This window comes from Oncorhynchus nerka, linkage group LG23, assembly GCF_034236695.1.
Source record: "Oncorhynchus nerka isolate Pitt River linkage group LG23, Oner_Uvic_2.0, whole genome shotgun sequence".
Lineage (NCBI taxonomy): Eukaryota > Metazoa > Chordata > Actinopteri > Salmoniformes > Salmonidae > Oncorhynchus > Oncorhynchus nerka.
The window spans coordinates 32,013,022-32,035,419 of NC_088418.1; the positions used below are offsets into that span (position 1 = coordinate 32,013,022).

The 22,398-nt window shown below is 42.8% G+C and overlaps 1 protein-coding gene across 5 annotated transcripts in view; it reads right to left on the bottom strand.

Annotated features, from left to right (window-relative positions):
* taok2b (TAO kinase 2b) overlaps positions 1-22,398 on the bottom strand; it is a 63,354-nt gene that overhangs the window by 10,860 nt on the left and 30,096 nt on the right. For 4 of the 5 annotated variants that reach the window (XM_029629759.2, XM_065008052.1, XM_065008051.1 and 1 more), the window contains 4 exons: positions 21,086-21,263; positions 20,514-20,642; positions 10,811-11,014; positions 5,096-10,515 (listed from right to left, as the gene is read on the bottom strand). In XM_029629759.2, coding sequence (XP_029485619.2) covers positions 8,563-10,515; positions 10,811-11,014; positions 20,514-20,642; positions 21,086-21,263 — 2,464 coding nt within the window. In that variant the 3' untranslated portion in view covers positions 5,096-8,562. Of the gene's footprint in view, positions 1-1,403; positions 1,587-3,054; positions 3,268-5,095; positions 10,516-10,810; positions 11,015-20,513; positions 20,643-21,085; positions 21,264-22,398 lie in introns of those variants that run through there. The other variant, XM_029629758.2, reaches the window with a different exon arrangement.

The window sequence follows — 22,398 nt, forward strand, 5'->3', positions numbered from 1 at the left end:
CTCTTTGCTTAACATGGGAAAATTAAAAGAAATCAGCCAAGACCTCAGAAAAAAAATTGTAGACCTCCCCAAGTCTGGTTCATCCTTGGGAGCAATTTCCAAACGCCGTTCATCTGTGCAAACAATAGTACGCAAGTAAACACCATGGGACCACGCAGCCATCATACCGCTCAGGAAGGAGACATGTTCTGTCTCCCAGAGGTGAACGTACTTTGGTGCAAAAAGTGCAAATCAATCCCAGAACAGCAGCAACGGACCTTGTGAAGATACTGAAAGAAACAGGTACAAAAGTATCTATATCCACAGTAAAACAAGTCCAATATCGACATAACCTGAAAGGCCGCTCAGCAAGGAAGAAGCCACTGCTCCAAAACTGCCATAAAAAGCCAGATTACGGTTTGCAACTGCACATGGGGACCTAGATGGTACTTTTATAACTGTTTGGCCATAATGACCATCGCTATGTTTGGAGGAAAAAGGGGTTGGCTTGCAAGCCGAAGAACACCATCCAAACCGTGAAGCACGGGGGTGGCAGCATCATGTTGTGGGGGTGCTTTGCTGCAGGTGGGGCTGGTGCACTTCACAAAATAGATGGCACCATGAGGCAGGAAAATTGTGTGGAAATATTGAAGCAACATCAAGACATCAGTTAAGTTAAGTTACTTAAGTTAAATCATTTAAAAGGCAACACTACCAAATACTAATTGAGTGTATGTAAACTTCTGACCCACTGGGAATGTGATGAAAGAAATATGTTGTGTAGTAAGACATTAGTAGCCCATGTGCCTCAACCTAATCATTTGGTATATTTACCCCTCTTAATTTCACCAACTGTTCTGACTTGGTAGTGCACATGTAGCCTAATCACCTGTTTTAGAGAAACGTAATCATCGAATATTGTAAGCGCTTTCATTGTCTGCTTTATATGCCCCCTTTTTATCCTACGGTTCTGACTTGTGTACAGGGAGAACACTAGTTCCCATGTTCTGAATTCTGTCGCTGTACATTTGTTTTAAGCAAGTCAGCAATATCAGCTATGTTTTTCTAAAAGGCAGTAACTGAGGCTGAATTAACTGTTTCGCTGCCAGACAAGGCTCTGCTGATAGCCAGGTCTAGCAGTGCATTGTTTAGTGTTGTGGCTTTGCTGGCATGCATCCCACTTGTTTTTTTCTGCATCACCAAGATTTACATGCTAAAATCACCACGGTACCTATCCAGACCACACATACATGGGAATAGGGCTAAGGGGAGGAATCGGGAGTGATTTGGGACAAGCTGTATCTCTGTTTCCCCTTGGTACAGATCTAGGATCAGTTTCCCATCCCCCAACTCTAACCATTAGTGGGGGAAATGATAAACTGACCCCAGATCAGAGTTTAGGGGCAACTTCCCCCTACACCTACCCTCTGCTCCAGCAGTGCCCGGCGGATGGACACCCTCTGCTCCAGGTCCTTGGCCTCACGCTCATGCTGCGAGTCGGTGTGGATCTTGATCTTGCTCTGGTAGGCGTTGAGCAGCTCCAACTCTTGCTGCAGCTGGATCCGCAGCACCTGATACTCCGCCTCCTGCGTCTCATCCAATCGGAGCTGGAGTCAGAGTGGCAAATAAGGTGGGGCATCAGCATAAAAATAGGTGGAGGAAGTGGAAAAGGTAGTTCCACCCGTACTTAGGCATAGGGAGACAGAGGGTCAGATCAGGGGATGTGGCGTATAGGAAGGGGATGTCTATCTTAGTGTGAGGGAGGTGTGTTAATTACTAAATGGAAATGTTTTGGGTAGATATTATTGACGAGTAGGGGTTTGCTCCGAGTGAATGTGGTTGAGTGTGTGATGGTTGAGCACCCTCCACCTTCTTTCCATGAGTGTGTGATGGGGAAATAAGTGTGGTATTGTGTGACATGAATAGGGTGTCGTAGTTTGTTTTTCACACATGCTGTGGTATTGATAGTAATACAGTAGAGACTGTATAGAGCTGGGTATAGCTTGTAACAATGCGAATAGGCATTTGGCTAGTAGCCCACAAGTGGAGGAGTGTGGTGAGGATAGGGACAGGGGTGTGTGGGGCTATTGTATAAGGTGTCACATGAGGCTTTGACATATCGCAGATCTGTGCCGGTGGATGTGAGTCGGTGGTATTCCGAGACACAAGAGATGTTATGTCGCTTTCTGTGTGCCAGCAAATGTGATGTCGTGTAGGGACAGAGAAAGGGGGTTTGGCTTGCTTGAATGTCTTGGACATGTGTTGGTGCTACGTGAGGACCTAACAGATGCATGTAACTGGGCTCTGTTCAGGAGGGCGCAACGCTGGGTAACGTTACAGATAGAAATGCCATTATTAGAGCTGACAGGATTCCTTTTTCTTCATGTCAGAGAGTAGTATATGTTCTCCATCATATATTTATATCTGAATATTCCACAACATTGTGCCCCTGCTGTTCCAGTAGTTATGGGTGTAACCAAAGATGGTTGATAAACGTCTTACTCAGGCAGTTTACCATTGGGGGAAAAAATGGTGAAGGTTCCGGTCTGTGTAAGTAGGCGTTCCCTCTCTCGTGAGAGGTCTGCGTCTGCAGGCGTTCCCACGTGAGTTTGTGGTTCCTCCATAAAACGCTGACACGCTCACGTGAGAGGAAACGCCCACTTAAACTGACATTTATTTTCAATTGGAAACTGCCCAATAAACAGCTGGCTCTGGTCTAACATCTCAGGTGTAATGATGCAGATATAAATAGAATAGCGCTGACAACTCCCTTATTCTGACAAATTTCTGATCTATATGATACATTTCTATCATCCTCTGAACAGGCCCATGTTGTGCCATGCAAGGGAAGCCAGACCCAGGGCAGGGGGTATGTAGCTTGCTAGCCAAGTGCCGAGAGGGTATCATACTGTAACAAAGCGAGGACAACGAAAGTGGGGTGACGGTGTCAAATCTGGGGACAGCCAGGAGTGCAGGCAGCTGGCTCGCATGCCCAGGCAGGGGTGGGTACGGTGCTACGGTGGGTTGGAGGTGGTGCGGTACAAAGAGTGTACAGCATCTCCTTGCCTTACTCACAGCCTGTGTGGACAGCATGTCATTGATGGAGTGGTCGTACTGCTCAGCCAGGATGGCCAGCTTACGCGTCTGCTCATCCTTCAGGCGCTTGAGCACCGCCTTGTGGTCCGACTTGGGCGTGTTCTCCAGCAAGTGGTTGCGCAGGGCCTTGTACTGGCGCGTCTGGATCTTGCACGTGTCCTGGAACTGACGCTTGATCTGGAGTTCTTTGGACTGGATGAGAGAGTGTGGCATGACGTACTACATTACCCAGAATGTTTTGTTTGTAACATAACAGATTTTATCTTGGGCTCTTTCTCAATTTGTCTTTCTGATTCCTCGCATCCTATTTCCTTGCCACCTTCTCAAATGTATTGTACTTCCAAGCTCCGCTCCCCTCTGACCTACTACTCCAATGGGTTTTGAGGAGGCAAGAACAGAGGATGAGGAATCTTTGGAAGACTAATTGAGAAAGAATTTGTAAAGATACTCTTAAAGGCTAACATAATGGTGTCCTGGTTGTCTCCTTACCAATACAGAAAGAGCGAGAGAGACAACCGTTTTGGCTGATGTGCTTGAATGTGTTCTTTTGAATATGTGAAGATCCAATATATGTATAGGCTATATAGGGCTGTGGAGTGTACATTTCGATTTTTACAGAGGTATTAGTGACCTCAACATCACTTGCTTTTCTGTGGTAGTTAAACAAAAATAAGTACATCTATTGAATGGCTGCCTACTGTATACCATGTCCCAACCCGAAGTGGTGGAACTCCTCTGATTTAAACCATGTATGCATTAGTGGAGGCAGAATTGGGAAATACTCCTTGTAATGTCTGACTGGGAATGATTGGAACAGTATAAAACATCTGCAAATTAAAGTTGTAAGGTCATAAATGGTTATTATCCATAATCGAATGTGCACTCCTAAAAAAACAAGTGGTGTGAGGCGGGGTGTGGTCTGTGAAAACAAATTCGTTATCCTATTCACTACCAATTCAGTATGTGTTCTGTTCACTTATTGTGAGGAAGAAAGTAATGTATTCCTACAAGACACCATGAGCCAGCCTTTGGATGAAAGCGGGTCTTCCAATGAATATTTCACGTTACACTTACCTGCAATACACGAAGCAATGTGGCAAAAACGCCACCCATGCAATCAGAAGACAAGATAAAGCTATTACCATATTGCTTACATCTATCCAATCCTCAGATCTAAGAGTGCCTAGGCTGTAAAGGCTAGGGTCGATTTGGAATTCAGATATACTGTGTGCGTCCCAATAATATCTCCTTTCTCCTGAAGTGTACACTCGTTCACTACTACTCATAAAATCTAAACACATTGGGTTGCAGGGGGGCATGGTATGTAGAGCATTTCCACCATATTTCTTATACTAGTAATTTACTTTAAAATCCTTGAAGGGTAATGAACAAGTGCACACTTGGAATAGAGGAGAGATAATTGGGACGTAGCCATGGCGTTAGAGCAGGGTAATATGGACAAAAGTTCATATCGCAATAAAGTGCCGGAATTGATGTGATAACGATAAATAAAACCATACGTTTAAAACATTGTGCACCACAGTAAAAAATAAATAGAAATATCCTTTCAACTACTAGTTTGATGGTTGTAGCAATCAATTGTCTCATTAACAATCACCCATACCAGCAAACGTATTTAATTTTAAATCACATCTCTAATATAGGTTAGTTATCAAAATTAACGATATCTGCAAAATGCTTGCGATAAGTGATCGGTATGGTTGGTGTCTTTCATTTTATCGTCCCAGCTCTACAAAGTGTTATGTCAAAACTAAATTTGACTTATTTTATTCATGTTGGAGGTAGATGTAGGGACAGGGAGAACAGAGGATGACAAGAACATTAGTTATGAGATGAAATGAGTTTGAATGTAAATCCAGAATACTTCACTCATTTTCTCCATGTTTGGTTAAAGACTGATGAACTGAATTAATGAATAAAGATATGGAAATTATGGTAAATTATAACAAGGAAATAATGCAAAACAAAGACGTAAATCATAAAAATGAACAAGACAAAATGATAACAAAAAATAATTTATTTCTGTTTGGAGAAAAAAACGAAAATATGCCAAAATGCTGCATATACAATACACCACTCATGCACTCACAATAAGGCTGAAATGCAAACAAAATGGCTGCTGAACACATTTACATTTTTGTCATCTAGCAGATGTTCTTATCCAGAGCAATTTACAGGAGAAATTAGGGTTAAGTGATGGGTTTCAGAGATTTTCACCTAGTCGGCTCAGGGATTTGAACCAGCGTCCTTTCGGTTACTGGCCCAACGCACAGAATGCAGTACTAACCTTAGAAATACTGCATATATTAAATATTCATATAAAACTCTGGAAATTCAAACATAGAACAGTAAACATAGAAAAATAAGACAAATATACTGACGCAGAAATAATTTGAAAATCATAAATTACATTCACAAAATAACAAGGTGAAAAACTGAAAAGATATGCCTCTTTTTAGAGCCAGAATACAATGTAATCTATCACCCTTTAAAAAGGGGATTAGGGATTCACCAACTCTCCCTCCAATGCAAGCCATCCAGAAAGCAATGCCCTTGTTCTCTTTGTGTTAGAATACAGTGCAGGAGAGAGGGAGTGCTCCTCCTGCCGAATCACTCAATAATACCCTTCCACACCAATGGCTCACCTGTAAAATGCAGGGGACTATTTTCTGGGTGAGCTGCATTTAAAGTAGTATTCCTGCACTTTAAAGTACATTTCCCCTGACCTCCCAAGTAGATAAGATATATTTTTATTAAGAATCTTTTCTTCGCTAAAATGTTTTACTGAAATGTTTATCCTTCTAAATTAGCCCTCCATCTACCCTGGCTCTTCAATAGCCAACTGTCCATTTAAACAACCAGTTGCAAGTCAATGGACGGGTGACCAAGCAATCATTCAACGTAGTTAAGTATAATACTTATTTATTTCTATCCATCTATCTATACACAAATGATGTAGACACCCCTTCAAATGATTGGAATTGGCTATTTCAGCCTGACCCGTTGCTGACAGGTGAATAAAACCGAGCACATAACCATGCAATCTCCATAGACAAGTGGAAACGTCTAAGAGCAACAACAACTCAGCCACAAAGTGGTAGGCCACACAAGCTCACAGAATGGGATCGCCAAGTGCTGAAATCGTCTTTCCTCAGTTGCAACATTCACTACCAAGTTCCAAACTGCCTCTGGAAGCAACGTCAGCACAATAACTGTACATCGGGAGGTTCATGAAATGGCTTTCCATGGCTGAGCAGCCACACACAAGCCTAAGATAACCATGTGCAATGCCAAGCATAGGCTGGAGTGGTGTTCTGCTCGCTGACATTGGAGCAGTGGAAACGCATTCTCTGGAGTGATGAATCACGCTTCACCATCTGGCGGTCCGACGGACAGATCTGGGTTTGGCGGATGCCAGGAGAACGCTACCAGCCCCAATGCATAGTGACAACTGTAAAGTTTGGTTGAGCAGGAATAATGACATAGGGCTGTTTTTCATAGCTCTTGCCCATAGTTTCAGTGAAGGGAAATGTTAACGCTACATGTCTTGTTGGAAAGGTGGCATCCTATGACAGTGCCACGTTGAAAGTCACTGAGCTCTCAGTAAGGCCATTCTTCTGCCAATGTTTGGCTATGGAGCTTGCATGGCTTTGTGTTCGATTTTATACACCTGTCAGCAACGGGTGTGGCTGAACTAATTTGAAGGTGTGTCCACATATACATATAATATATATATAAAGTATTGAATTGGATACATAACATCATTCAATATAATTTGCGCGACAAGCTCACTTAGTACTCAGTGGAGGGAGGGGCCAGTCAATTTCCAGCCCTTTTTGGGATAAATACTTTCGCATCGTTTTAGACTAGTTAAAACGTTCAAATTGGTTAATCTCTTCGTTGAGTATTGCATTGTTCCCTCAATCTTTGGACTTGTGTTTTAAAGCCATTAAGACTTGTTTGAACCAATATCCAAATTAAACAATAAAATGATATTAAACATATGGTCATACTAAAATGAACAAAAACTATATAACACTTTTTTTTTTTGCATATATGGAGGTAGCCTAACCTCAGTGGCTGTATAACAGAACAGTCATTCAAACAATTACAGCTGAACAGACAAGCACTGTATCTTCATTTAGGAGAATGATAAAAACAACGTTTACATGGCAAATCATTCAGTATACAAGTTTGCCAATAGCACAATAATGAATCTACTTATCTAGAAGATGAAATGTAATAACTAATAACCATTTCACCAGCTTCCACTGCTCTCTACATGTTCACATTTGAGGTCTTACTATCAATCAAATGTATTTATAAAGCCCTTCTTGCATCAGCTGATGTTAAAGTGCTGTGCAGAAACCCAGCCTAAAACCCCAAACAGCAAGCAATGCAGGTGTAGAAGCACGGTGGCTAGGTAAAACTCCCTAGAAAAGGCCAGAACCTAGGAAGAAACCTAGAGAGGAACCAGGCTATGAGGGGTGGCCCAAGTCCTCTTCTGGGTGTGCCGACTCTTCTCAATGAGCAATACTAATTAAATATCTAATATAGCTCACTAAATTGACAGCCAAAGCCTACCCAGCCAAATACAATATGCAATATCCCAAAACATTGGCTAACTTGAAATTCAGTATAAAATGCCATATTGTATCCTATATTCGGATGATTGGATTTTTAGAACAAAAACGTGGAAATAATTTTACAGTTTACCGCATTTATGTCAAGTTTCACGTATCAAACACTATGCGTTTAACATAATTGTACAGTTTAGCTTGTACATAACATTAATGTATTAAAGTTCACTTTGTGGATTGAAGTAATCTTGATCTGGAAGTTTGTGTGGTTAATTATTTATTGCACTATATTAATGACCTAGTAGTGTTTTTTGGGGGCGGTTAAATGAAATGACCAGGATGTTTGCCTACTTCTACTTTCACAGTAATTTAGTATTATAATGGGTGAAATGCTTGATTTGTGGACAATCCACAACCAATAATATCTATCAATAGTGGCCATTGATGATAACCATTATCCACTGACAAGAAATTCAATGTGCATGAACAGTGCACTAAAAAGATCTCTGAAATCGTAAGAACTTCAATAAAAACACAATAGATTGCACAAACATGGTCTTAGAAATAACCATAAACATATTGTCTTACGAATTAAGAACAAAATAAAGAAAACACTTAAACTTTTACAAAAAGCACAATAGTGAGTGACAAACAATGAAACTTCAATGGGGTATAAGACAGTGACATGACAGGAGTTGCTGGATGCTTTTGGCAATACAGTACATTAAATGGCCAATTACATTCAGCCAATGCAACACAGTGTTCGGTATACCTATGATGCACACAACCTATCTTTGGGAGGGTTGAAACAAAGGAAACAAACACACGATGGTCAGACGGTGATAGATGGAACATACACACCCTATCCAACTCCCTCCCTCTCTTACTATCTCCATGGTCGCACTTTACCCCTCACACTCCGCCCAGATGACGTTCGTCTCAACCCGCATTCCCACCTCCCCTCATCTCTGAACATACATTCTCTCTCCTCCCTTCTTTGCCTTTGCTCCCTCTCTCTCTTCCTCCTCTCCCTCTGTTTCTGCTCTCTGACCTCCCTGGGCAGTAGCCTGGGCAGCCTGCTAGGTTTCTCCTCTCTCAGCAGACCGAATGTACGAAGTCTGCTCAGGCACTCAGGAGGCAGCTCTTTAAGGACCCTGCTAGCTAGCCTTAGCACGACTGAGTTGGCCAGGTCGGCAAGGACCCCTAGGGGGCGTCTGATAAAGCGCCTGACCCATAGGAGGCACGTGGCAAGGGGCGAGCCAACGTGGCCCCTGCCCGCCAGGCGCACTAAGGGCAGGCTCTTTAGGGGCACAGGGATTTTGGACTGGCGCCCGCCCCAGTTGCGCCCGGCCTTGGGGAACATGTCATAGAGGCTGCGCTCTGCCAGGCCCCCAAGGAGAGACTGGCAGATGTTGAAGAGTGGGCGGGGAAGGCGAAAGAGGAACCTCATCCACAAACGGTTGAGTTTCCGGGGGGCGTTTTGTAGGAAGACGCGCGCCGGTCGCACCACCAGCACCACCACAAGATAGAGGGAGAGGAAGAGGGAAGGCGAGCTGAGGAAGGAGGCAGAGATCAGGGCTATGGGGACGTAATAGAGACCCAGGCTCAGCGAGAGGCCCAGGCTGAAAAGACCGCATGCCCACAGAGTGAGGGACAGGTAGGTGGAGAGAGAGAGGGAGCAGCAGGAGCGGAGGAAGAGGTAGGAGAAGAAGAGGGCGAGGAGGGCGAGCTCACCCGAGAGGAGGAGGGAGGCCAGCGAGGGGAGAGGGGGAGAGCGACGAAGGGAGAGGAGGAAGACTGAGAGTATGAGGAAGGTGAGGTTGGAGGGCTGGGCGGCGGCCGAGAGGGAGAGGAGGAGGCAGATGGCATGAGAGAAGAGGGAGGGAAAGGAAGAGGGGACAGGGGGCGGAGAAAGGGGTGGGGCAGAGAGGTGAGGAGGCTCGAGTTCCTCAAGGGTGTCGGGGAAGTAGAACTCTGAGAGTTCGTCCCCCTTGCGCTGATCGCGGACATGCCTCCGTTCCAGGGATGGGGAGGAGATGAGCTCAGACGGACAGCCGTCTGCCACTCCCCTATCCTCCTCCTCATCGTCGTCATCGTCGAGAACATATCTCGCTTCGTCTTCCTCATCCCCATCTTCCTCCCCCCACTGCACTCCCTCCACCTGCCTTTGCTCTCCTCCTCCCTCCCCTGTTTTCCACTCAAGTTCTTGACATTCATTATCTTCGCTTTTCTCGCTCTTCTCCTCCTCTACTTCAACCTTTGTTTCTACAATGGAGCAAACCTCATTCCCATTTCCCACGTCCTTCTCTTCTCCCTTCTCATTCTCTCCATCTCCACTTTCGTCTCTCACCACCTTTTCTTTCCCTCCTTCAAAACCTTCCCTAACTTTTCCTTTGTTACCCTCCATTTCCTCTTTGGTTTCATATTCTTCCACCTCTTCCTTCTCCCCTTCCTCTACCAGCACCACCTCTTCCACTCCCTCAGCCCCAGCCTGGGCTCCCCTTAGCCCCCCTGTCTCCTGGTACTCCTCCCCCTTGTTCTCCTCCTCTGGAGGTGGCTGGTTCTGGGTTTGGGTACCGGGGGTCTCGCTCTCACTCACTTTGAGGCTCTTAGGCTGCTGGCGGACCTCCACGGCGTGCTTCTGCCTCAGCTCCTGCTCGCGTCGCTTGTTGTACTCCATCTGATTGGTGAGCTCCGTCTGGTGCTGTGTGCGGATCAGGTCAGCCCGCGTGCGCTGCACCGAGCCCAGCTGCCGGAACTCCATCTCCTGGGTGGACTCGTGGTGGCGCAGAAGCATTGCGCACTCCAGGTCCTTCAGCGTCTGCTTCTTGTTCAGGTCCTTAGATGGAGAAGGAAGAAACAAAGGAGAGCGCAACAGATGAGGGTAGGGAAAGACGTAATCATTTTGTACATGTATTAAACAGCGCGTTAGACCAATTTCAGACCTTTAACATTGAAAAAAAAAAATCTATAAAATTATTAAAAATCAGTCGCAGTGACAGAACTTTAACCCCTGCATTATATCATGAGAAGAGTTGTGGTCCGAGACCAGCGCCTAATGGAACTCTGAAACACCTCTATTGCTTGGTCAAGTGAAAAATGTCTTCGTTATGGGTACTGTTGATGTACTATACCTCTCGGAGTAGGTCCTGCTCCAGATTGTGGCGCGCCAGCAGCATCTTCCTCTTGTACTGGCGACACTGCAGCTCGTAGTACTGCCTCTGGCGGCGCAGGAGCCCCGCCTCATCTTCCGCCTGCAGCTGCTGGAGACACTCCTTCTGATGCACCAGCCACTCCTGCTTCTCACGCTTGGGGGTCAACTGGTTCTCGTTCAGTTCCTGTGAAATACAGCACGAGAAAGGGTCAGAGCGTGACACCCGCCACTTGATAGGTCAATATAATAGCTTGTGATTAAGGCATAGTGGTGGCATGCGGATTGGCAGGGGTTAATAGCGGTTGCTGCGTGGTTGGTATATGGCTGTATCTTTTAACGGCCATTGTTAACATCCAGATGATTTGGGTGCGTAGCTGTACTTCTCAGCTATGAGTGGTTGAAGTGTGGTTGGTGAGTAATTATGACTAGGGGTTGCGGTACGGTTCGTGAGTAATTGAGGGTTTGGTTGCAGTGTGGTTGGTGAGTTGTTACAGTATGGGTATGGTTGGTAAGCAGCTGACTAAGGTTGGTGAGTAATTACCGTAATTGCTGGACTATTAAGCGCACCTGAATATAAACCGCACCCACTGAATTATAAAAAAATATGTATTTTGTACATAAATACGCTGCACATGTCTATGAGCCGCAGGTGCCTACCGGTACATTGAAACAAATGAACTTTACACAGCTTTTAAAAGAAACACGGCTTGTAACAAAAATAAATAGGCTTTAACGAAACACTGCTTGTAACAAAAATTAAAACAGTAGCCTACCAAGCCTCCTCCTGTGCACTGAAACCACTGAAGTCATCTCCTTCGGTGTCGGAGTTGAATAGCCTCAGAAATGCTTAATCCGATGTTGGATCGTTTTCATTGTCGCTCTCGTCACTTTCATCCGGAGGCAAATACCCCGCTGAGCTCATGCTGCCCCTTCAACACGCAGCAGTCCAGCCTTTCGAAACCCGTTGATGATAGTGGATTTTTTGACAATGCTCCACGCTGTCAGGACCCACTGGCAGACTTGACCATAAGTTGCTCTTCGCATGCGGCCCGTTTTAGTGAAGGATTTCTCCCCACTTGTCATCCAAGCCTCCCACTGAACACGGAGCGCCACCTTAAATGAACGATTTACACTGATGTCGAGTGGCTGCAAATACTTTGGGCCATCTGCTTTTCTTCCCTCTGAAAGGTTTGTTGTCTTTTTGCACTGAGTCAGTTCCTCACGCTGCTGTTTACAAAGTCTTATAATCGACTCATTAAGACCAAGCTCCCATGCAGCAGCTCTATTTCTTTTTCCAACAGCCAGATCGATCGCCTTCAACTTGAAAGCTGCATCATATGCATTCATTTCTCCGTGTCTTTGCCATGATGAGGGTGACAAAATTACTACCGTAATCAGAATGATGGAAAGCGCGCTCGATTTACGTCACATTATGTGACGGTGCTCAGTTTTTTGGCGGCGGCATGAATCTTGCGAAAGCGGGAAAAATCCATAAATTAGCCGCGTCATTGTATAAACCGCGAGGTTCAAAGTGTGGGAATAAAGTAGCGGCTTATAGTCCAGCAATTACGGTAAAGCAGCATGCAACTATGCAACTATTTCAAAGATTTTATTGAGTTATAGTTCATATAAAGGAAATCAGTCAATTTAAATAAATTCATTAGTCCTAATCTACGGATTTCACATGACTGGGCAGCAGTGCAGCTTTGGGTGGGCCTTGGAGGGCATAGGCCCACCCACTTGGCAGCCAGGCCCAGCCAATCAGTGAGTTTTTCCCCCCACAAAACAGACAAATATTATTACACCCCCACCAAAGACGATCCCGCAGGTGAAGAAGACGGATGAGGTAGTCCTGGGCTGACGTGGTTACATGTGGTCTGCGGTTGTTAGGCCAGTTGGAAGTACTGCCAAATTCTCTTGTTTTGTGTTGTGTGACAAAACTGTACATTTTTGAGTGGCCTTTTATTGTACCCAGCACAAGGTGCACCTGTGTAATGATCATGCTATTTAAATCAGCTTCTTTGATATGCTTGACCAGTCAGGTGGATGGATCATCTTGGCAAAGGAGAAATGCTCACTAACAGGTATGCAAACACATTTTTGTCCAAAATGAGAGAAATTGGCTTTTTGTGGATATGTAAAATTGCTGGTATTTTTTAATGTAACATGGGACCAACACTTTACATGAGTTTATATTTTTGTTCAGTGCATTTAAACTATGGTTGGTGAGTTGTTATAGCAGGGTACTTAAACTTATTCATGCCCAAGGACCAGCTCCCAGGCAAACCGGCGACTCAGGGACCACCAGTATATGTTTAAAAAAATGTATATAGCAAGTCTCGTCTTATCAGGTGAATGGCAAGGAATAAAGTAATGAACATTTTAGAATAAATATATTTGGTAAATAGTTTATTTTGACCTTCCCACATCATTGGAAGAGGAAGTATAAACTCTAACATAGCCTATTAGCTAGAAAGCTAGTAACTATAAACACAATTTTGCTAAGAGCAGCTGTTTAGCTGGTTAAACAAAGGTTAGCCATGTGTTGGCAAAAATGTCTAAGTGAAGAAAGCTTACCAGCAGCCATCGGTACTTGACACACTGGTAGCCTATTCGCAGGTGCTCTTTCAAAGCCTATGTCAGACACTCCAGGGAGTGTAAACTGGCTCCAATGAGTGTAATTTGCTCAGGAGTTGAGGACTAAAGTTGACTACATTAGAAAAATAATCTTTTCTACTGTAGGTATGTAATAAAAAATGTGTTTCTGTTGCTAGCAATATTCATAAAGCCATTGAAACAAAAAAATGTTTCTACAGTGCGTGTGGGTGTGTATACATACAGATATACACACACACTTTTTGTGGACTCCCAGTTGAATACCTCAGTTATAGTATGTCTTCAGTAGGGTTGGTGAGTAGATGGTAGAGCTGGACAATTAATCAAATTCACATCGAAATACTGGCTTCCGGTTGAGCGATGTAGAAAATAAGTCGTACGAGGTCTCTGACAACTGGAAAAACTGAAGCTTAAGGTTATACCATATATATATATATATATATATATATATATATATTTTTTTTTTTTTTTTTTCTCTCAAGGGTATATGTAACTTCTTTCCTAGGTCAGTTTGACCTCACATCACATGTTTAGGGTAATCAATGGTGGCTGAGTAAGAGAATTTCTGCTGCTTGTCTCGTTCATAATGACGAGAATAGGATTAGAAGTTTTTGCCTTTTTCTTTAAAATGGTATTATACCATCACTTTTATTTCATTTTTGTGTATGTTGGGGGTGGTGGGGCAAAGAATGTGCTCTGCTTCTCTAGAGGATTTTAATGTATTTTTAATTCAGATTTGTTTTTTCATGCTGCTCCTCAATCGCTCTTTTTCATTTGACCTCTTAAGGATTCATTTCTAGTTCACAACCATTCCAGGATGGTATTTTGGGGCTAAAAGTCAGACTGGTGACATGGAACATTTGCGGTTGTGGGGGGCAAATTATAGGATGCTGGTCTTCTAGGCAGCGGCAAAGAAAAAGCCATATCTCAGACTGGCCAATAAAAAGAAAAGATTAAGATGGGCAAAAGAACAGACACTGGACAGAGGATCTCTGCCTAGAAGGCCAGCATCCCGGAGACGCCTCTTCACGGTTGACGTTGAGACTGGTGTTTTGCGGGTACTATTTAATGAAGCTGCCAGTTGAGGACTTGTGAGGCACCTGTTTCTCAAACTAGACACTAATATACTTGTCCTCTTGCACAGTTGTGCACCGGGGCCTCCCACTCTTTCTATTCTGGTTTAGAGCAAGTTCGCGCTATTCTGTGAAGGGAGTAGTACACAGCGTTGTACGAGATCTTCAGTTTCTTGGCAATTTCATTTCTCAGAACAAGAATAGACTGACAAGTTTCAGAAGAAAGTTCTTTGCTTCTGGCCATTTTGAGTCTAATTGAACCCACAAATGTCGATGCTCAAGATACGCAACTAGTCTAAAGGCCAGTTTTGTTGCTTCTTTAAAACCAGCACATCAGTTTTCAGCTGTGCTCACATAATTGCAAAAGGGTTCTCTTTATGATCAATTAGCCTTTTAAAATGACAAACTTGGATTAGCCAACAACGTGCCATTGGAACACAGGAGTGATGGTTGCTGATAATGGGCCTCCGTACGCCTATGTAGATATTCCATTAAAAAGTAGTCAGTAGTCATTTCCAATATTAATACTGTCTAGGCTGTATTCCGGATCAATTTGATGTTACAATTCGATCGACAAAAAAAGATGTGATTTTCTTTCAAAAACAAGGACATTTCTAAATGACCCTAAAACTTTTGAACGGTAGTGTACATGTACAGTGCCTTCCGAAAGTATTCATACCCCTTAAACTTGGGCTGGCAAGTCATGGCTTCCTATTTCGCAACAAAGCATCCTTCACTCATGCTGCCAAACATACCCTTGTAAAACTGACCATCCTACCAATCCTCGACTTTGGCGATGTCATTTACAAAATAGCCTCCAATACCCTACTCAACAAATTGGATGCAGTCTATCACAGTGCAATCCGTTTTGTCACCAAAGCCCCATATACTACCCACCATTGCGACCTGTACGCTCTCGTTGGCTGGCCCTCGCTTCATACTCGTCGCCAAACCCACTGGCTCCATGTCATCTACAAGACCCTGCTAGGTAAAGTCCCCCCTTATCTCAGCTCGCTGGTCACCATAGCATCTCCCACCTGTAGCACACGCTCCAGCAGGTATATCTCTCTAGTCACCCCCAAAACCAATTCTTTCTTTGGCCGCCTCTCCTTCCAGTTCTCTGCTGCCAATGACTGGAACGAACTACAAAAATCTCTGAAACTGGAAACACTTATCTCCCTCACTAGCTTTAAGCACCAACTGTCAGAGCATCTTACAGATTACTGCACCTGTACATAGCCCACCTATAATTTAGCCCAAACAACTACCTCTTTCCCAACTGTATTTAATTTATTTATTTATTTTGCTCCTTTGCACCCCATTATTTTTATTTCTACTTTGCACATTCTTCCATTGCAAAACTACCATTCCAGTGTTTTACTTGCTATATTGTATTTACTTTACCACCATGGCCTTTTTTGCCTTTACCTCCCTTCTCACCTAATTTGCTCACATTGTATATAGACTTGTTTATACTGTATTATTGACTGTATGTTTGTTTTACTCCATGTGTAACTCTGTGTCGTTGTATGTGTCGAACTGCTTTGCTTTATCTTGGCCAGGTCGCAATTGTAAATGAGAACTTGTTCTCAACTTGCCTACCTGGTTAAATAAAGGTGAAATAAATAAATAAATAAATAAAATGGCTTGGTGATAAAAAAAAAACAATAGCTGGCATTCCGTAGATCAGATGTGGTGGGTGTCACCGAGATAGGCCTTTGTTCTGTTCCTCCAGGCTCAGTATTCCTAATTATTCTGGCATCTGGGAGACAACACCAGAGGCAGATGACCACAGGATGAACCCAAAGTGGCTTACGGTGCCCAGGGGGGGGTTGAACCAGCTATGACTGAGCAATCTTGGTATCAGAAAAAAAAAAAAAAGGAGCAGCATGGTCTGTAAAGGGTAGGCTGCTCAGCCCAACAGTCCTGACTGGTATTAATTACTGCAATAATGAATCAATATTGAATAAAGAATTGTTTATAGGAATGACCATGTCTATAACTTGAATAGAATATTCACCACAATATTTGGCACCGCAGATGGGAAACCAAACTCTGTTGACGGCTCCTGAGGCCTGCCTAAGATCTGAAGGAGGGTGTCAGGCAGGTGGTTACGGTGTTCCGAACAGAGACAGAAATAGGGTGAGACTCACATTTCTTGGAAACAATAAAAAATAAATAATTACAATGGCGTTCCGAGGGAACTGCCATCTGATGTTAACATCCTAATCTGTGTGTATCGGATGAAAACTAGGATCAGTATGAACTAGTTAACCTCTACAGGTTAACTAGTCTCCCCCGCGGGATGGTTGAGCTAAGGTAGGCTAATGTGATTAGCATGAGGTTTTAAGAAACAAGCACATTTCCCAGGACAGACATATTGATATGGGCAGAAAGCTTAAATTCCAGTTAATCTAACGGCACTGTCCAATTTACAGTAGCTATTACAGTGAAAGAATACCATGCTATTGTTTACTGAGGAGTATACACAGTTATGAACTTGAAAATGTATTAATAAATCAAATTAGGCACATTTGGGCAGTCTATAGAACATTTTGAACAGAAATGCAATGGTTCATTGAATCAGTCTAAAACGTAGCTAATACACTGCTGCCATCTGGTGGCAAAATCTAAATTGCGCCTAACCTGGAATATTTAATTTTGGCCTCTCTCTTGCATTTCAAAGACGGGGGATTTATTACCTTTTACCAGATCTAATGTGTTATATTCTCCTACATTAATTTCACATTTCCACAAACTTCAGTGTTTGCTTTCAAATGCTATCAATAATATGCATATCATTGCTTCAGGTCCTGAGTTACCCAAATCTAACTGCCTGCATGTCATTTTAGGGGGGGGGAATTAAAGAGAAAAAAAGGTCCAATCCTTTAAGACCAATTAAGATTAGCATCCAAACCAACGTGATCAAAAGAACGTGAGCATCCAAATCTGTGTGTACCGGATGTATAACTAGACCTTGCTAGGACTAGTTATTGCCTAAGAGAAAGTCAAAAGCGATATAGAAAATATTCCTGCAGGTTATAAAATAGAAAACAAGACTGAGGTATCCTTGGGCATAATTGTTGATTAGCCAGTGGCGTGGGTCTGAGTTGATCACAGTAGGACTGGTGAGGTTAATGTGGAGTGAAGGACTAGAGCGCAGGTAATCTTGTGAAGAGAACTCTGCTTGGTGAAGCTCATTGAATGAGGGACTAGAGTGCAGGTGAGGGGTTGCGAGGGCATCTGGCTTGGTGAAGTTCAAATTTTAACGTGTAATGTAAAACGTAAAAATTTGAACTTCACCAAGGCAGATGCCCTCGCAACCCCTCACCTGCACTCTAGTCCCTCATTCAATGAGCTTCATAAATGAGGTAAACAGGTATGCCCCGGTTACTATTGTCAAATGTTATTGTGCATGTTTTGTTATTCCTGATACTTAAAATACGAGGTAAAACTGGATTTTCTGGGACCGTGTTACATAGGTAGGAGACATGGGTACGCTGTTGGTAGTTTTGCACAATTGGATAGATGTAAGAGAATCTATACCATAGTAATCCCAGTAGGCGATATCCCAGTGTGGATACAACACCCTGTTGTGGGACCACTAATTAGGCAATATTTTGATAATGGTATGGGTTTCCCTGTTCATAGACACGGTTTTGTTATCTAAAAAAAACAGCGCTAAACCGGGGTTTTCCTCGTCCGACTCATTTCCCCTGTGTGTACTGTGTTTATGAATGTGATGTGAGAGTGTGGAAATAAGTGTCAATCTGAAGTTTGGATAATAAGATATAGGAATGTGTATAATAAACTGTTGTTACTTTAGAAAGTAAGTTGAGATATGTAGCGTTATCTTGGGGTCCGTTCAACACTGCTCATCATAGAATATCACGGTTTATTAAGTGCTAGATGTTATTTTTTTTAGACGATAGCGGCAAATCTATGATTCCTGGAAGACTAGAGAACAGTTGAGAATTATTCCAATGACCGGCCGGGCAGCATCCGGGAAACGAACGCTTCTGGTTTCCGCTTGGAGTGGTAGCGATGGAGAGTCAAGGAAACGCACACGGAGTTGTTAATTAATGTGAGTACCCAAGATTTCCTACGTTATATATTGATTCTTTGAAGATAAGAAAAAAAAAATGAATGAGAAATAAGTGTGTGTGTATAATCTTTTACTATAGATTTGATAAAGTAACACTGGAAATATAATGAAATGCAACTTAAACAACCCATACGTAGACGTACGTAGGTTCAGAGTGGTCTTTTTATGGATCATTTGATAGCTATAAAAGTTCAAAGCATTTTATGACTTAAGCGCTTATGGGATTCTCTCAGTCTGGGTAATCTCAGAAAAAGATGAGTTTATTAAAACCGCGAGGAGAGAGGCAGAAAGAAATTCATAGAAGAGGTAAACTACAGCAAAGCAAAGACACTAATAGCAGCGCACAAGCATTCTACCAATTCGGCTCGAATATGGGAAAAAAACAATCATGGATAGCATTCGGTAACATTTCCCTGCTGACAGGAAAATTCCAAACTAATAAGATAATTCAGGGATGCAATTGTGACTTGGCACAATGACATAAAAGAAGAACCTTTAGCTCAATACACAAGCGTATTGATGTTAGCGTTTTATCAGCATAATCGCACTGTACCAACTGTACTATTTGTGAAGTAATTTGAGAATGTAGTATGCTAATTGGTATTAAGATATACATTCTGTTATAAGTATGACAAATTTGTTGCTGGCGCTATCCTTATGAACCACATGGCATATCGTTTACTAACTATATGCTCTTCAACTACCCAACGTTTGTCGACTTGATCATTCATGTCATTCTTAGCTTAGCTAAATGGTATAGTCATTGTGCGTTCTCAATGGACATTGTTAAAATGGGGTACTTGGTAAATTCACTCAGGCAATTGTTCGGACTTCAGAGGAGTTGTCTGAATGTACCAGAGCGCAGAATAACTGATTTATTTACGAATGCGCAACTCCCGTTGAATATGGCCTGTGTCTGTCAACGTTTAGGAAATAGCGTCATTTAAATTGCCAGCAGCAGTTAGTCACCAACATTTTGAATAAAAAAAAAAAAAACAAGCTTAACCAGCTCAGCTAGGTGAGTAGAACAGAGAGTGAAGACATTCTCGTTTGTGTCTGGAAGTAACGTTGGCCTGAAAGCTAGCCAAGGTGTTGGGACTGCCTTTGTGAGGTAAGAAAAATATTATGCATTATGAATCAGAGAGCTTGGACCAACCTTGCTTTTTAGCAGATATTGGGGTTAAATAATCCTTGTGAGAATCAAGGACAGTATATATTAGGTAACATTAAAATTGGCAGGATATATGGGCGAGAGCACGAATGATGTTTACAAATAGTCAAACTTTGTTTCACGCCGCATTCAAACAAATCGCTGAAGGGTGTAGGTTCAATATGTGGTGAATTTGTTATTGGCGTAAAAATACGAAATAACTCTTATGCCAAACATCACCACATTAGTAAAACTGTGGTTAAGCATGTGACCTGATTCAGGAAACTAGGTGTATGTCACGACTTCACAGGAGAGCGGTTTGAACTTTATTTTTTTAATCAAAATACCGGACATGTGAACTTCCATGTGCCTTAATATCAAACTTGTAGGGAAAAAAGTCATCACAATACTGACATGTGCATTATCCATATTGCATGTTCTGTTAGATCAAATGCAGTCAACCGATTGTTCCAAACAAGAATGCTGCTGCTTTCCACTTTGCTTCTTAATAGAAGTAATTCCATTTCTACGATTCCAACAGCTAACCCAAGTGTTTTGATTTATATTACATGTCAAATTGCAATCACAATATTTGGTCAAGAAAATGGCAATTAGATTTGTTTGCCAATATCGTGCAGCCCTAGTAGATGGATTATTGGTTGGTGAGTAACTGCAGTATGGTTAGTGTGTAGTTACGGTATGGTTGATGAGTATTTACAGTATGGCATTGTGGTTGTACCTCTTTGAGCTGCTCCTTGCGTGCGCGGTACTGGCGTTTCTGGGATTCCAGCAGGCTGGTCAGTTCCTTCTTCTGCTGGGCCAGGATGTGCTGCTGGAACTTCTTCTCCTCAGCCAGGGCTGCCTTGGTCTGAAAACCAACCACACATGGCCATAAGCAAACTAAGAATAGAGCTAAACCCCCCCCCTAAATTCTAGAGCTTATATACGGCTTGACCATCTACTTTGGCCTGAAAATGTACATTGAGATCCTGGGATAGCCGCCCCGTCGCCAATACCCTTTCCTCTTTTCTTTCAACGTTTCCTTCCATCTCATTCCACCCCTCCATCCGTACCTCTTTCTTCAACCCGGTGCTTCTTGCTAAAGTTGTCCCCACCTTCCCAATCTCACACTCCTCCTTCCCTTCCTATCCCTCCCCCTCTCACCTTTCTCCAGGATGGCTTGGAGCTACTTGCTCAGTTTGTCCCCATCCCCTCACTCCATCCCTCTTTCTCCAAGATTGCCTTGTGTTTTTTTGCTGAGGTTGTCCCCACCTACCTCGCTCCTGATCCATACCTCCCTCCTTCCCTTACCTCCTTCTCCAGGATAGCCTGGTGCTTCTTGCTCAGCTTGTCCCCCTCCCCTCCAAAGCTGTTTCTCTGGTTCTCCAACTCCTTGTCCAGCCTCAGCTGATGCTCATCCATCTCCGCCTTCAGCTTGTTTTCGAGGCCCATCAGCTGCTTCTGGTGCTGCCGCCGCATGCGCTTGTACCTGGGACGGGGTAAAGGAGGATTTGACACGAGAAAAGTATGTCAAAAACTAGTACAGCCAAATGGAATGGGCAATTACGTAAGCAGCCCGATTCAGATATTTTGACAACCAGTACAGCCAACTGCGCCGGTCGGTTTTACATAGTTCCATGAACTGCTTTCTAACCACGAATGAGTATTTAGAACATTTATTACCAGTGGGCTAAGCTGGTTGAAATGGTGTCATTAAAATCAGTTTACAACCCATATGTTGTCATTTGGATGTAATGAGTTTAACAAATAATTTCAACCAGTTATGGCTGACAGATAGCCATTTTGTGCGTCACAGCGTGGCCAGAGCTAGTCGCAAATAGTGGTTGCTTGATACACCGAAACTTCTGTATTTCTTCAATACCACATGAAACGGTTCTGTTACTTTCAGTTTTTCTATCAAATGTGTCTTACATTTGGAAATAAACTAAATGTATTGAACTTTGTTTGAATGTATTAATTTGCCCAAGTTTATCATAAGACATGAACAGAAGTGATTCTTATTCCCTGCAACTTTCTGATGAGGTAACGGCTCAGAAACGCACCTTTTCATGTGTGTGCGTATGTCTACCACTTTGTGTATCCGCTAGCAATGCAAATGTTAACCGTCTTCGGGTAGATGAAAAGGCTTCCCCAAAAACCTTGAACCAAACGCTAACAACAAAGTAGCCTATGCCTTCCTGGCAGAATCAAGATTATCTGCATCAATCCAGCGGCCATTTGTTTTGCAAACTACATCACGTGCACTACATAAAACGTTGCTAACCAAACAAGAGTGTTAAGTGCATGCCACTTGAATTAAAGGGTAATAATAATAAAACATAAAACATAATAAAAAAATCTAACTTACGATTATTCCCAGACCTCAAAAGTGGTCCCCGACGTGTTCTAAGCATTGTTGTGAACTTAAACTTCCAATGTTGTCGTTTTTCTATTTTTAAAGTGTGATTTTGGGTTAAACTAGAAAATAAATAAAAACAGGGGATTTTTTTTTTATCACAATCCTTAATTTTTGGTCCCGTGGGATGATTCTGGTATCGAGTATTGTGATACTAAACCTGGTATCAGTATTGAAGTCAACATTCTGGTATCATTAGAATACTAGT